This window comes from Podarcis liolepis (assembly GCF_965112155.1).
Source record: "Podarcis liolepis genome assembly, chromosome: 1".
NCBI lineage: Eukaryota > Metazoa > Chordata > Lepidosauria > Squamata > Lacertidae > Podarcis > Podarcis liolepis.
Genome location: NC_139554.1, coordinates 93,521,704 through 93,535,696, shown reverse-complemented (window position 1 = coordinate 93,535,696; position 13,993 = coordinate 93,521,704). Strand labels below are relative to the sequence as shown.

At 46.1% G+C, this 13,993-nt stretch overlaps 2 protein-coding genes across 4 annotated transcripts in view; one reads left to right on the top strand and one right to left on the bottom strand.

The window, feature by feature from the left end:
* Window positions 1-8,060, top strand: TMEM37 (transmembrane protein 37). The gene is made up of 2 exons (XM_083499893.1): window positions 1-602; window positions 4,217-8,060. The coding sequence occupies exons 1-2, from the start codon at window positions 582-584 to the stop codon at window positions 4,787-4,789; spliced, it is 594 nt and encodes a 197-aa protein (XP_083356019.1). The 5' UTR covers window positions 1-581; the 3' UTR covers window positions 4,790-8,060.
* A 1,144-nt stretch (window positions 8,061-9,204) lies between these two features.
* Window positions 9,205-13,993, bottom strand: part of SCTR (secretin receptor) — a 29,614-nt gene continuing 24,825 nt past the window's right edge. For 2 of the 3 annotated variants that reach the window (XM_083490635.1, XM_083490636.1), the window contains exons 12-14: window positions 12,904-12,945; window positions 10,365-12,817; window positions 9,205-9,812 (exon numbers count right to left, since the gene is read on the bottom strand). In XM_083490635.1, the coding sequence (XP_083346761.1) occupies window positions 12,635-12,817; window positions 12,904-12,945 (225 nt within the window). In that variant the 3' untranslated portion in view covers window positions 9,205-9,812; window positions 10,365-12,634. Of the gene's footprint in view, window positions 9,813-10,364; window positions 12,818-12,903; window positions 12,946-13,993 lie in introns of those variants that run through there. The other variant, XM_083490637.1, reaches the window with a different exon arrangement.

Genomic DNA, 13,993 nt, shown 5'->3' with positions numbered 1-13,993 from the left:
CCCTTAAAGAGGAGGCTTGGAGCACTCCAGGTCACCTGCGCATGTAAGCGCGCAGAAAACAGCGGATCCTCCCGGAAAAGGCGATCCGTGGAGATCTGCGTGGATCCCTGCCACCCGCGGCGACCCAGGAGGGGACCCTGCACTTCTGCCGCGGCCCAGGCGGCGGCGGTTGTGCCCCCGGCGGCCCTTCCCTGGCGCCGGGCTTGCCCGGAGCGCCCTCCGCCTCTCTCGGCCCTCCTCCTCCTGCTCCTCCTCCAGCCGCTCGCCGGCTCCAGCCGCTTTCGGCGGCCTCCTCCTCCTCCTCCTTCCCTCCTCGGCTCGGCTGCTGACTCAGCCACAGGGAAAACTCAAAGGGCAGTTCGCCTGCTTGCCTGCCTCCCGCCGCTCTCGGCAGGACGCGCGGGCGAGAGCGGCCTTTGACGCGCCCCACTCCGCCGCCATGGGCCCCTGGCCGGGAGCGGGCGCGTGAAGCGGGCGCCCGGGAGACATTTCTCGCGCTCTCCTCCGCCGCGCAGCCGCCGACCTCAAAGTTGCTCCCCGGACTTCGCCGCCTCGCTCCGCGGGAAGGGGCGCAAGGCAGCATGACAGCCATCGCAGTGCAGGTAAAATCGGGAGCCCAGGAGAAGCCATTCTTCCTCTCTGGCGGGTGGGACAAATATATATCTATCTCTTTTTGTTCGGGCTGGAGCTGTGTGTTTTGTTGGCATCGCTGTGTGCCGCCGCCGCCCTTTGTTCTGGCGTTGCAGCGCCTCTGCCCGCGTTTCCCCCTCGCCCTACAGGCAGAGCCGCTCATCGCAGCCCGCGCTTCAAACTAGCCGACTTTCTTTTGCCACCTGTTGCTCGATGCAAATTCCCCGCTTATTATCATCGCTTTGTCTTGAAGCAAGGCGGAAAAAGTTCTCTTATGTGCTATTGTGTCGATCCCCCTTGGCTGTGGCCAACTCTCTGTCTCTCCCTGTCGTTTCCTTTAGGAGAGCTTCCCGGATAGAAGATCTTCTCTCCTTCAATCTCAAAATCTCTCTCTCCATCGCTCCCTCTTCGTGTAGGTGTGTGTGTTTCAGATCCTCCAACATTTCTCCGACACTTGGAGGGTCTGGCGTTTACATCTGAGTTTGAATGTCTGGACTGCTTTTCTAGATTTACATTCACCATCCAATGAGGGAAATCTGATGAGAGACAGTGGTTAGAGCGTGGGGGTTAGAGTTCGAATCCTCCCCGCCCAACAAAAAGCTCACTGGGTGTCCTTGGGCCAGTCGCTGCCTCACAGCCGAACCCACCTCACAGGGTTGTTGTCCCATTGAATATGCAAACTCTAGCTGCATTCTTCGGGGGTGGGGACTTTTTAAAAACTTGTTTACTTTCTGACATTTCTGGCCTGCCTTTCTTCCGCCATGAAACCCCTCTTAACATCATGTGTACAAAACGATTCTGCTCCAGAAGCAGAGCTATGGTCCGTTGGGGTTTCACTGTGTAAGCTTTTGTCAACTTAAGGACTCAAATAACATTCTGAACTTGCTCCATTTCCTCCCTTCTCTCCTGGAATGCAATGAGTTGTTTACAAAGATCAGTGGCTCTGTTCCTCCCCGGGACATTATTACTGATGTTTCAGCAAAACTGACTCTCGCTCAGTGGATCTTGTGAGGATATTTTGTGCAAGAGCCATATTTTAATATATAGAGATAGATAGATAGATATAATGAACCACAGGGGCTGCAATTAAGAAAAGAAGAGATATAGAATGTTACAAGGAAGATATGCTCACAGTGAATGTTTTTAGCTTGTGAAGTAAGCTCCTGAGAAATGGGAGCAGGATGGCATCATAGGGAGTTGCTTTATACTGAGTCTGACCATTAGTCCATCTAACTGAGTCTGGTCTGCACTGGCAGCTGCTCTCCAGGATTTCTCCTTGCCCTGGAGATGCTGGGATTAGAACCCATGACCTTCTGTATGGAAAGTGGATGCTCCAACCACTGAGCTACAGCCTCTTCCTCAAATTCCCATTTCAGCAGTTTCCAGCAAAATCATATCAATCTATGCATGTGTGCGCGCACACACACACCCTTAAGATTCTTAAATAATAAAGCATTTAAAAACACTTAACCTTTAAGCAACTCATATCCGGCATTTATTATTCCTCTGCTGGATGTCTCATCATCAACGCAAGCTCTGTTTGACTGAATTTCCCATCTTTCCCCCCCCCCCCAAGTTGTCCTCTCCTGCTTCACACTCCTTATCCTTTGAAAACATCACCGTTCATCGCGCTGATCAGAGAGGAAGTCCTGGTTTTCTCTTTGACACCTCTCTGCCTGGGATAGCTCAGTCGCTAGAGCATGAGACCCTAAATCGCAGGGTTGTGGGTTCGAGCCCCATGTTGGGCAAAAGATTCCTGCGTTGCAGGAACTTGGACTAGATTACCCTTGAGGTCCCTTCCAGCTGTACAGTTCAGTGATATTCCTTTGCTCCCTATGTTGTGCCCATCTCCAAAGCAGCCTGGATAGCTCAGTTGGTTAGAGCATGGTGCTGAAAGTGCCAAGGTTGCAGGTTCAATCTCTGTATGGGACAGCTGTATATTCCTGCATTGCAGGGGGTTGGAATAGATGATCCTCAGGGTCCCTTCCAACTCTACAGTTCTATGAAATCACATCACTACTCCCTTTGCAACATTATAAAATGATGGCCCTGGAAAACCTATGAGACAGCTCCTCAGACAATAAAGGTTATCTTGATGGAGACATCAAAATAGTCAGGGTCCTTTCCTCCAACACGCAGGAAATCAGAACTCGGTGGAGCTGCAATACTCATTACTAGAAAAGTGTGTATAGGGAGAAGTGGAACATTTTAATCTCTCACTTTTAAAACTCTGGAGGCGGCATCAATGACAGCCAACACGTCTGCACAGAACAAGCCATGGCAAGACAGATCGAAATGTTAAGCTGGGGAAGTTTCAATGTAGCCTTGGGCGGGCAGCTGGGCAGGCAAGCTGGCAGTGGCAGCCAGGGAGGCAAGTTCGTAAAGTGGGGCAAGCCACATGCGCAATAGACTTGTTCCTACACACACAATTAAAAAAAACACTCTGATGGTGGGAGGATTTCCTGGTCCAGCCAAGAACAGGTCTGTGCTGCTTTGTTGTTGTTGTTTAGTTGTTTAGTCGTGTCTGGCTCTTTGTGACCCCATGACCAGAGCACGCCAGGCACTCCTGTCTTCCACTGCCTCCCGCAGTTTGGTCAAACTCATGTTGGTAGATTCAAGAACACTGTCCAACCATCTTGTCTTCTGTTGTCTCCTTCTCCTAGTGCCCTCAATCTTTCCCAACATCAGGGTCTTTCCCAACGAGTCTTCTCTTCTCATGAGGTGGCCAAAGTATTGGAGCCTCAGCTTCACAATCTGTCCTTCCAGTGAGCACTCAGGGCTGATTTCCTTCAGAATGGATAGGTTTTATCTTCTTGCAGTCCATGGGACTCTCAAGAATCTCCTCCAGCACCATAATTCAAAAGCATCAATTCTTCAGCAATCAGCCTTCTTTATGGTCCAGCTAGTGGGAAATAAAAACTCTGTTTGCTAGTATATGGTGCCTTGTTGCTTCTCTGAATAGTAGTCAGCCAGGGCAATGCCTACGAGACCCAAGAAAGATGTGACTAAGTGTAGCCTGCTTCACTTTTCTTTTTCTTATGAATGAAATATGGCAGATAACTTACTTTTTTCAGACTTTTTACTTACACAGCATAAATGTAGCACCTCTCTCCCTCCCCCCCCCCTCTCTCTCACACACAAGATCTTATATTCAAAATATTGGTTTGGTAAGACTTCCCACTGCTTCTGTGGCATTTTAAATGTTTTATCACTGCCTTCCCTTTCTCACAGCACTCTCAAATCATTTGTATATTAAGGCTGCGTACACACCATAGATGTAAGGCACATTGCTTCCCCCAAAGAATCCTGGGAACTCCTCGCAGATCTAAAGTTCCCTGCACCATTAACAAACTACAATTCCCAAGATTCTTTGAGGGTGGCTGTGTGCTTTAAATGTATAGTGTGTACCCAGCCAAGCTTGTCTGCATGGTGTATTTAACCGACTTCAACGATTCTTGGTGTTATTGAGCATTCTTTCTAACTGGTCACAACATCAATATAATTGCTGGCTGCGATCTAAAAGCAATCTGTGTTGCTTTAATAGGAGGGGTATTTAACTTCTTTCTTTCTGGACCTTCTCTTTAAGGCCCAGTGGTTACTCACCCGTAGAAGACGGACAAGATCGTTTTTTGAGATGTTCATCAGGAGCCTGATTATCCTCTGCGTTGCGATAGCCATTGTCCTGTCCTCCATTGCTGTCTGCGATGGGCACTGGCTTTTTGCCAAGGGAAAGCTCTTTGGACTGTGGCACTTCTGCACAGTCGGGAACAATAGTGCCCTGAAATGCGCCACTGATCTCACGTTGGCCAACGTTCGAGGGATCAACGCGGGAATGACTTTTGCAAGAAGTCTGGTGTCTTTTGCTGTTGTCATCGCAATCTTTGGCCTGGAACTTCTCATGGTCTCCCAAGTCTGTGAAGACGTCAACTCCAGGAAGAAGTGGTCGATGGGATCGATCCTCGTTCTTCTCTCGTTCCTGCTCTCATTCACTGGAGTTTTGAGCTTCTTATTCCTTCTGAGGGACCACATCACTCTCACGGGTTTCACACTAACCTATTGGTGTGAATTCATTTCTGCCTTCCTTTTCTTCCTGAATGGAATCAGTGGACTTCATCTTAACAACATCACATTTCCGTGGAATAGAATGAGGAAAAATTAAAAGAATGGTGGATATTAGCTTCACCAGATACACAGAAAAGTAAACTGAGGCCTTTCAAAAGGAGACCAAGTTTTCTTAGTTTACATTAAGAGAAAACATATGAAATGAATATCTCCAAGATCACTTGATAATGGATGCTGGATACTGGAAGTTGGCTTTTATGACCTGCTTAGATTTTGAATGATGTAACTCTCCACAGAAATGGAAGTGCAAAAGACTGGTTTCCTTTGTTTAAAGCTCATTCATTTAAAGGTGGCCCAGTAAAAGCAAAACAAACTTGGTTTGCTGGTTTTAATGCTATTTAAGGCACATCCTTACTGTAATCTATCTGGAGTTCTTAGATTTATTAATCAAAAGCCCCAATCAGGTCACAGTAAATTGTGACTTAATCTCATTAAAACCAATAGGTCAGATTGTCAGGACTAAGAAATCTCACTGGAGGTCATACTCAGTATCCAAGTGAGAAAAGGTTATAAATGTGCTTTGTCCTTTTCAGAAAACTTCATGGTTTCATTTTTGCACATCAGCTGGGATCAAGATTAGGATCATTTGTACTATGCAAAATGTTGGGAATGCTAACTAGGGCCTCACCTCCAAATTCAAATAATTTGCATTTTAGCATAACCTATTCAAAAAACATTATATGGGTTTTGGTCCTTGTTGTTTCTGCCATGAGAGTATATCTGATTTATATACAATGCCAACATTTCAACAAACCAGCTGTGCACTGTGGAGATTATTGCTCTCATCTGAACTGTACCTCCCATGAAGATTTTTATGGTGACAATTTGGTTTCAAGAGATACAGGGCTTGTCTTACATCTCACCACATTCTGGTGTCTCTCTTAACCACTTTCCAGGTGGGAAAGGAAGAGATCTCAGGCCAGAGTGCAAGAGGTGGCTGGGCTGCCCTGCAATGGATTTCAGTGGCTTTCCAGATGTGGTTGGACTCCAGTTCCCATCAGCTGCTGCTGTCAGCATGGCCTGTGGTCAGGAATGATGGGAGTTGTAGTCCAACAATACGTGGAGGGCCACAGGTTCCAAGGACTGCCCAGCCGCATCTCCTACCTGGAAAGCAGGGTGGCTTTGAAGGGGAACCACAGGAAGGCGCATTGATGGAGACGGACATAGACAACCAGACTTTGGTCATCATGACAAAGCTGCTTGACTGATTTGAACCACAACAAGGAGCCTAATGATAGTAGGTATACAACACCGGCCAAATGATAAAATAACACCTGCAGTATTCATTTGGTTCAGTATAAGAGATTTTAAAAGAAACTTCCTTAAGATGTCCACCTTTAATTTTGTAACATTCAGGCACCCCTGTTGCTGGAGAGCAACACAGAGAATCAAAATGCTTAATATATGGGTTGCAGTCATCTCTCACGTGGCTGGAATTTATGCTAGATAATTTAATATTATGTCTGATTGTTATGTCTTTCATTCATGAATAGCAAGCATGGACCCCAGTCATTTCTATCTTAGAGTAAGCATCTTTACGAATAAGTATTATTCTCCCTCTCCCTTTTTCTTCACATGATTCCACAATCTCATTATGTGGCCAGATGGGTTAGAATGATTTCAATTATAGAAGATCCACAACCCTCATTGTGTTGGAGCCGAAGAGGTGAATTGGACAGCTTAGCAGCAACAAAGGCACTTTGCTGCAGAGAGGCAGAGCTATCTGCCCAATATATTGTTAAAGAGGTCTTTGCTACTCAGAGTTAATGAGGAAAAAACAAGGCAAACTCTTCCCTATGGGCTAGAGATGATCTTTCAAAACGCCATCACTCTATGCAGTCCTCAGAGAACAGGATGTAGATCAGGGAATGCTGTGCTAGCATTGCCAATTTCACTTCCCCCTTCTCAAAATCACAGGAAGCAAAGTTCCTGCTCTCTCTTTCTCTGAAAGCAGTCATCCAAGCTGGGAGTGTTGTTCAAATTCTCTTCTTGTTTTTTAAAAAAATTAGGCTTTGATAAAAATGCTTGGAATTTTTTTTGTTTGGGTTTCAGGAGTGATCTAGTGTATATCTGCTGGCAGGATTGTTTTAAAAATACATCCAGGGACACACGTAACTACCTATGTAGTTCTGTATGGATTGACAATTGTTTCTTGGTGAAACAACAGCCGTAATACCCTAAAGAACCACCATTTACCCAGTGCAACCATTTCGTGACTAGTGGAGAGAGAAGTATCCTCACGATGGCTTAAAAGGGGTTGGTCAAGGTGGCTTTTATGTGAAGCTGTTCAACACACCCGGCCCCCAAATAGTTGTCAAAATGGTGAGTGGTTGGCACACATTTGTTCATGATTATGTTGCAGAAGTGTTGACCAATTGTCCACAAATGGTTCAGGCGTTCTAGGTGAGTTGTCAAATGGTAGAAAGGGCTGATGAACACAAACCCTTATCAGAAACATGTGACGTGTGGACAGGTCCTCAGAGAGACTGTGCTGTTCTCCATTTAAGCACAGTCCTTTTAAAATAATGGACATCTGGCAACTGGGAAGAGGCAATATTGTGCCATGGATTTCATTCAAGGGCAATCCCAAACGTTTGTTTAGGAAACATGATGTCTTTTTGGAAAGAACGGTCTAGTGAATGAAGGAATTGTGGCAAGGCTTTGTTCCCCATGGGCCTCCCCAGATAATCATCTTGCAGCACAACAACTGTGCAATTGTGACTAATCTGCTGTGTAAGAGCCACAGAAGTGATAGCTTCCCTTAAATAAGTACACATGCTTGCGGGACTTTTGCATTCCCTCCCCCTATCACTGGCTGCTTCTTAAGAGTTTCAGCTCCATTTTTTAAAAAAGCTCAACACTCCAACACTCCCTGAAGTACACATCATTCAGACTTTTCTAAAATTGGCACACTATGATAAGGCATCCCACATGCATTAGGCGGGCCTGGGTATCACACCATTTCCACTGAACTGAAGCTTTCAAGACTATCCCATGGAGGTTAAAACGCATTAGAGACCCATTTTGAGCTGACAATCTGAAGGAGCCCTCCACACCATTCTATAGCTGGTTCTTATGGGCGTATGATTCCATTCCTATTAAAGGCCATTTTGTCAGTAAAGACTGGAGAATGTGATAGCAAAGGGGTGTGTTTGTATGTGGTCTTTGTCTCAAATAAGTGGTGTTTTTTATTATGAAACCTGCAGCTTTTCTAAACTGTTTTCTTTAAAAAAAAATGGTAAGAGAATATAGGAAGAAATCTCAGATCTGAATGTCAAATGTTCAATAAACTACTTTGTGAATTGCTAGTTCTAGTCCTGTGTCACAATTTGGGGGCAGGTAGCAGTTTGAAAGCATGTCAAAGTGCAAGTAGATAAATAGGTACCACTCCGGCGGGAAGATAAACGGTGTTTCCGTGCGCTGCTCTGGTTCGCAAGAAGCGGTTTAGTCATGCTGGCCACATGACCCGGAAGCTGTACGCCGGCTCCCTCAGCCAATAAAGCGAGATGAGTGCCGCAACCCCAGAGTCGGTCATGACTGGACCTAATGGTCAGGGGTCCCTTTACCTTTACCTTTTAGCCATTAAACAAGAGCATGGAAACGGATGTGGAAGGGGCCGTTGCTCAATGGGAGAGACGTGCTTTGCACACAGACAGACCCGAGTTCAACCCCCAACATCTCCAGGTAGAACCAGCAAAGATCCATCTCTGAGACACTGGAGACGGCTGCCAGTCAGTGTAAATAATACTGAATCAGACTGAGTGTTTCCTAGCTTTCCTCCAAAATCAAAAATGAAAATGGAAGACTATTGGAACACAGACTATGGCACAGTCTCACAGCCACACATTTCTCTAGAGCAGAGTGACCCAATGTGTGGAAAGCTTAGCAGAAGAGACCAAATTATATTTGAAAATATTGAACTTGAATCAAAGATACACATGCAACTGGTAATGTGCATAGTCACATGGTGGGACAGGATGCACATTCACACCCAGGGCTGAATAATAGCAAGGAATTGCTATCTTCATCTTTCTTTGCTTGGGAGGTTCACGAGGGCATCAGGTTGGCCACTGCCACAGACTAGAAAAGTCTGGCACTCCACAGGTAATTCTTAGGCTCTTAATTAGTACTTTGGCTCAAGGCGGCAGCATCAGTAGCTTGCAACAGTTCAGACTTGGAAGGGCGCTACTGTAAATGGGTCATTGATAGGCCACAAATGGGTTGTTGGCAGTACAGGTGGGATGTTTTGTTTTGTTAATTACTGGATTTCCCAGTAAACAGGGATAGCATCCAGCTTACTTGGTTCTTCCCTGAACCCAACGCAGATTGCTTTTCTCTCAGATCCCCAGCTCATATGCATGTGTAGTGTGATGCCAAAATGCTCTAGGCATGTTGAAAAGAAAAGCAAGTCCCTTTCAGCCTGGCAGAAATGCACACAGGACTTCAACAGCCAATTTCACAAAGTTTATTATGAGTTAGAAAGAAGCTAAGATGACAACCGGAGGAAGCAGAAGAAAGAGGGCAATTCAGTTTAAGCCTACCTGCCTATGTATAATGTTGTTTTCGCCTAATATTTAGCTTTGGATTCATCACAACTATTTGTTCAATAAGAGATAGTCCAGAACGATCACACCAGACAAACTAGATGGTTCAAACTATCATACAGAATAGATGTTGTTATTATCTCTTCAGCAGGAATGGGCTACTTGATCCACACTGCAGCCTTCTGGGAGACCTGTAAGCTATTGGACCACAACTAAGGAGTGCATATTTATTTATGCATCATTAACACAATGCAATGCAAAAATAAAAAAGAGAGCATGGTAGAGGCTTGGTCCCAGCTGACATATATTATGCTTCGATTTGTTCAAGGTCTCATGTGAGACAAGAAACAGTAGCTCTGAAAAGATGGATGACGACGTTCAGTTGAGAGAAAAGCTAATTCAGACTTTTTCGATAACTTCCCCTGTGGCATTTTACCTTCAGGATTTATTTTAACCCTGGCATGTTGGAAAAGTGTGACAACTTCCCTTATCATTAGTTTGAGGCTTCTACATATACTGTATTTTTCGTCCCATAGGACGCTCCATCCCATAGGACGCACCTAGTTTTTTTGGGGGGAAATAAAGGAATTTTTTTTTCCTTTATTCCCCCCTCCCCAAACCAGGTCGGGGAACAGCGGTATGGCAGCGCTCCGCCTCCCCGCTGTCCCCTGAGCTTGTGGGGCTGGTGCTGGGGGAAAGCGCACTTCTCCCCAGCGCCAGCCTCCAAACCAGGTCGAGGAACAGCGGGATGGCGGCACTGCGCCTCTCCGCTGTCCCTCGAGCTTGTGGGGCTGGCCGATGTCTGCCTAGCACGAGGGGCGCTCTGCTTCAGGGCACGTCGGGCGGCAGGCTGCAGTCCACAGCATGGGGAGCCCTGCGGGAACTCCCGCAGGCTCCCCAGACTTGCTGATAGCTTCCTGAAGCCTGGAGAGCGAGAGGGGTCGGTGCGCACCAACCCCTCTCACTCTCCAAGCTTCAGCGAAAGCCTGTATTCACCCCATAGGACGCACACAGATTTCCCCTTCATTTTTGGAGGGGAAAAAGTGTGTCCTATAGGGTGAAAAATACGGTATTTCTTATTTGGAGATAATTAGTACTTTGCTTTAATTCTGGATTTTGGTTCAGACAACTGGTCATACAAACTTCCACAGTCAGTACAGAGCTCGCTTTGGCAGATGCATGAAGTGGGCACCGAAAAGTGTGCTTGGATCATACACATGCACCCTGAGTGCAAAGAAATAAATGAGGGGAAAGTATTCAATTTTTACAGCAGGAGGTCAAAAGGCCAAACAATACAAGCTGTACTATGCAGGTCATGCATGAATGCCAAATCCAATCAAGATCCATTTAGCATGGGTGTGACTGGCAGCTGCTAGTGATATATAGGCATAAGAAAATCAATAATGTGGGGGGGCGGGGAATGATTACCTTCTCTAGTGAGCAATGAATACCCAGGATCTGTTGAAACCCAGTTTCACAGTGTCAGTCACACGTGCTAATGTATTTCTTCTACCTGGTAGGTTCATGTTGGAATCTCACATGTGAGCAACACCTGCATGTGGTTCCCGTAAGAGGGGAACTCAAATGTGCACATCCTTATTTGCACATGCAAATCAAAAGGCCTCAGATGCATTCTTTCTTTTTTTGCTCACTTGCTCTACCAGTTTGAAGGCTCTTGCACTTCTGTGGGCAAGGCTGCAACTCTGCGCAATAGAAGAGAAGGCCAGGAATACATAGGCACAGATTATGAGTAAGGAGGAGTGCTGGGATCTTCTTGTTAGCTATTGCCGCCCAAGGAGGAAGAATTTGCTGCTTCTCAATGCACACACATTGCTCCCGAGAAACAGGGGGGGGGGAGTCCCTGACACCCATTCCCTCCCCAATCGGGCTAGCTGTGGCTCCTGCAGTTGCATCATGTGACACAGGGGCATGATCCAGATGGTACAAATGAGCAGCAGCACAGATTTCCCCAAGGGAAAGGGAGAGAAAGCACTTTGCAGAGGCAGCCGTGAAAGCAAAGCAGATGCAACGACCCAAGCACACGTGCCTGACATCTGGAAGAAGTTTTTAATGGTGCGATCGTCTCCACTAGTCAGCCTGGCAGAGTGGCGTTGTTCCACTTGTGCTGGACATGATACAGTTGAAGTTCTGTCGGCTCAAGCTCTACTGGCATGCAGTCAAACTAGATGACCCTTTGAGGTCTCTTCCAACTCTAAGACTCTAAGCCATGTTTATCTACCTATATGTTTATATAAAAAAATACAGACATGCAACCCATTGAAAGTAATAAAGCAGGTAAGAAATGCACATTAACCCCACTCATCTGGTCAAGAACAGTCTTGCAAACACATCTAACTTAGCTCTGGCTTTGGCAAGTCTACCTGGAAAGAGTTCAATAGTAATACATCAGCCACCACAAATAACACTCTGCATGTGTTTGATGTCTTTTCTGGTTTGGTACCGAGATCATTAGCTGGGCATTCTCAGCTTATTGAAGAGATCATTGTACGATGGGAGGAAGAGGTAGTCTGTAATATATGCAAAACGCAAGATGTTTAGGGCTTTCTAGGCATCTTGGATTAGCCCCAGAAGACAACAGGAAATCAAGGTAGACGATGGAGAATAGATATGGCACCCAGCTTCCTTATTCTTGAAACATCAAGGCAGCCCTTCACAGAATGTGTTACAGCAGTCAAGCCTCTAGATTACAAAAGCATGAACAACAGATACATGGGCTGAGAGAGACATCATCTTCTGAGAAAGTAAAGTAATTTAAAAAATATTCCCACAACCATCATGGCAGCTGAATGTCCAAGGTCCAAAGCTGCAAACCTGTGAGATCTAGTTTCAGTGCTGATCACAATCCATCGTTGAATCCTGCAGCCAGTTAAGGGTGTATTTTTTTGCTGTGTGTGTGTGTGTGTGTGTGCGCGCGTTTTTTAAAGCTTGTATTCTGCAAAGTGTCTCCAGACAACACAATGTTTCCCCAAGGAAATGCAGCTCATGAGTCATGTCTTGTCCAAACTATTCAATGCCGCACAATATTCAGCAGTACAAAACAAATCAGAAAAGCCCTTTAATCTGGCACTCACATCCCACTAGAAAATGGCATCTTAGAATGGTGTAGTCAGAAGGGAATCTTCCACCAGGAAACAAATCTTCATACATCTTCTTTGTAAAAAAAATATTAAAAATCCTCCAGGGGATAATAAAGACAAAGCCAGACTCTGCGCACAGCTAATTAAGGGGCAAATTTAGCTTTCAGATCCATAATCTCAATTCTTGAGCTTTCCAGTTCCCTCCGAGTGAGCAATTAGTTCTTTCCTGCACAAGATCCATCATATTTGACTCAGATTTGGGGCAGAAGGTCCCCTTTCCTCCTGGGGGCTGGGCTTCATCAGCTGCAGCACCTGGGTGAATCCACTGACATCATTTGGAAATGTGCAGCTGTGATGCTTCTGTGAATGAATGTGTTTTCTTAAGTGCCACTGCCGCCATTTTCTGTGGATCTCCTGCTGTACCTAAACAAAACATTATGGGGTCAACATGCAATTAAGAAGAACACATATTTTGATTTTTAGTACATTACAATCTATGGGAAACTCACCTCTCCATTAAGAAAACAGTAAAGTACAGCCACAGCAAAGCCCTGAGAACAAAAGAGGCCCGTGTCAGTCATGAGATATACAACTGGAAATGGCAGGTCGGCACTCCAGAATAAATATAGAAGCAAGAAAAAGCTCATGTAGACCTTCCAGGCAAACAGTGTGCTGCCAGATGTGAAGAAAAGACAGAGTGACTTACAGAGCAATCTAAACTAGGGCCAGAGAAGAGTGGTCTGTCTACTACTGCATCCCAAGTCCTGCCACCTCAAACTAGTCCGGGGCGAGAGGTGCAGGGGGGGGGATCACACGCACATAGGGCGCCCCCCAAAGGGCTCAGCCCCTTGAAGCTGGTGCCCCTGGTCAGGGCAGAAGGTGGCGGTGGGATTTCCACCATACCACTCCCAGGAGCTGGAGCAGCTTTGGAACCAGTGATCCATGGTCAGCTCTGCTCTATCCCTGCCCCATAACACCCCATTTCGGGGGCCCATACTGGTTAACCACCTGTGCGAACGCTGCCATGCTTAGTGTCTCAAGTGCAATGCTTTCTGCTACCACAGCAAGTGTGGCAGCAGAGGTCACCTGTGTCATATGTTAAGCCCCTCCAGCGGCAAAGATCCATGGGTTAGGATTGGATTGTTACACAAGAGAAATTATATATTTTGTTGGACCAATTGGATATTTTAGCAGTTGCAGTGTTTTCAAACTCACACAGGTCCTTCTTGCAACAAGGGCATTCTGAGAAGAAAGTGAGGCATGGGGCAAGATGGAACAGGTCCTTGTTACAAAGAGGGTCCTGCAAGGTGACATGAGAAATACTGGACTTTATTCCTAAAGCAGGCATGGCTAAACCCGTTTGGGTTAGGGACTCACCTGCCCTCTCCCAATTTATGAGCTGCCCAAGACCCAACAATTATGTTGGTGAAAGGTGGGGGAGAATCGACAGCACTGGGATGGGCAGAGACCAACACCCTAATAGGGATAAAGAAAAGTTCCCTCCCCAGTCATCTAATCAACCACTTGACCAGTGGAAAGAAGCTAATAACCTGTCCTCCTCAGTTGATCTGCCCAGGTCTGGGAGGAGGGGGCTGTGTG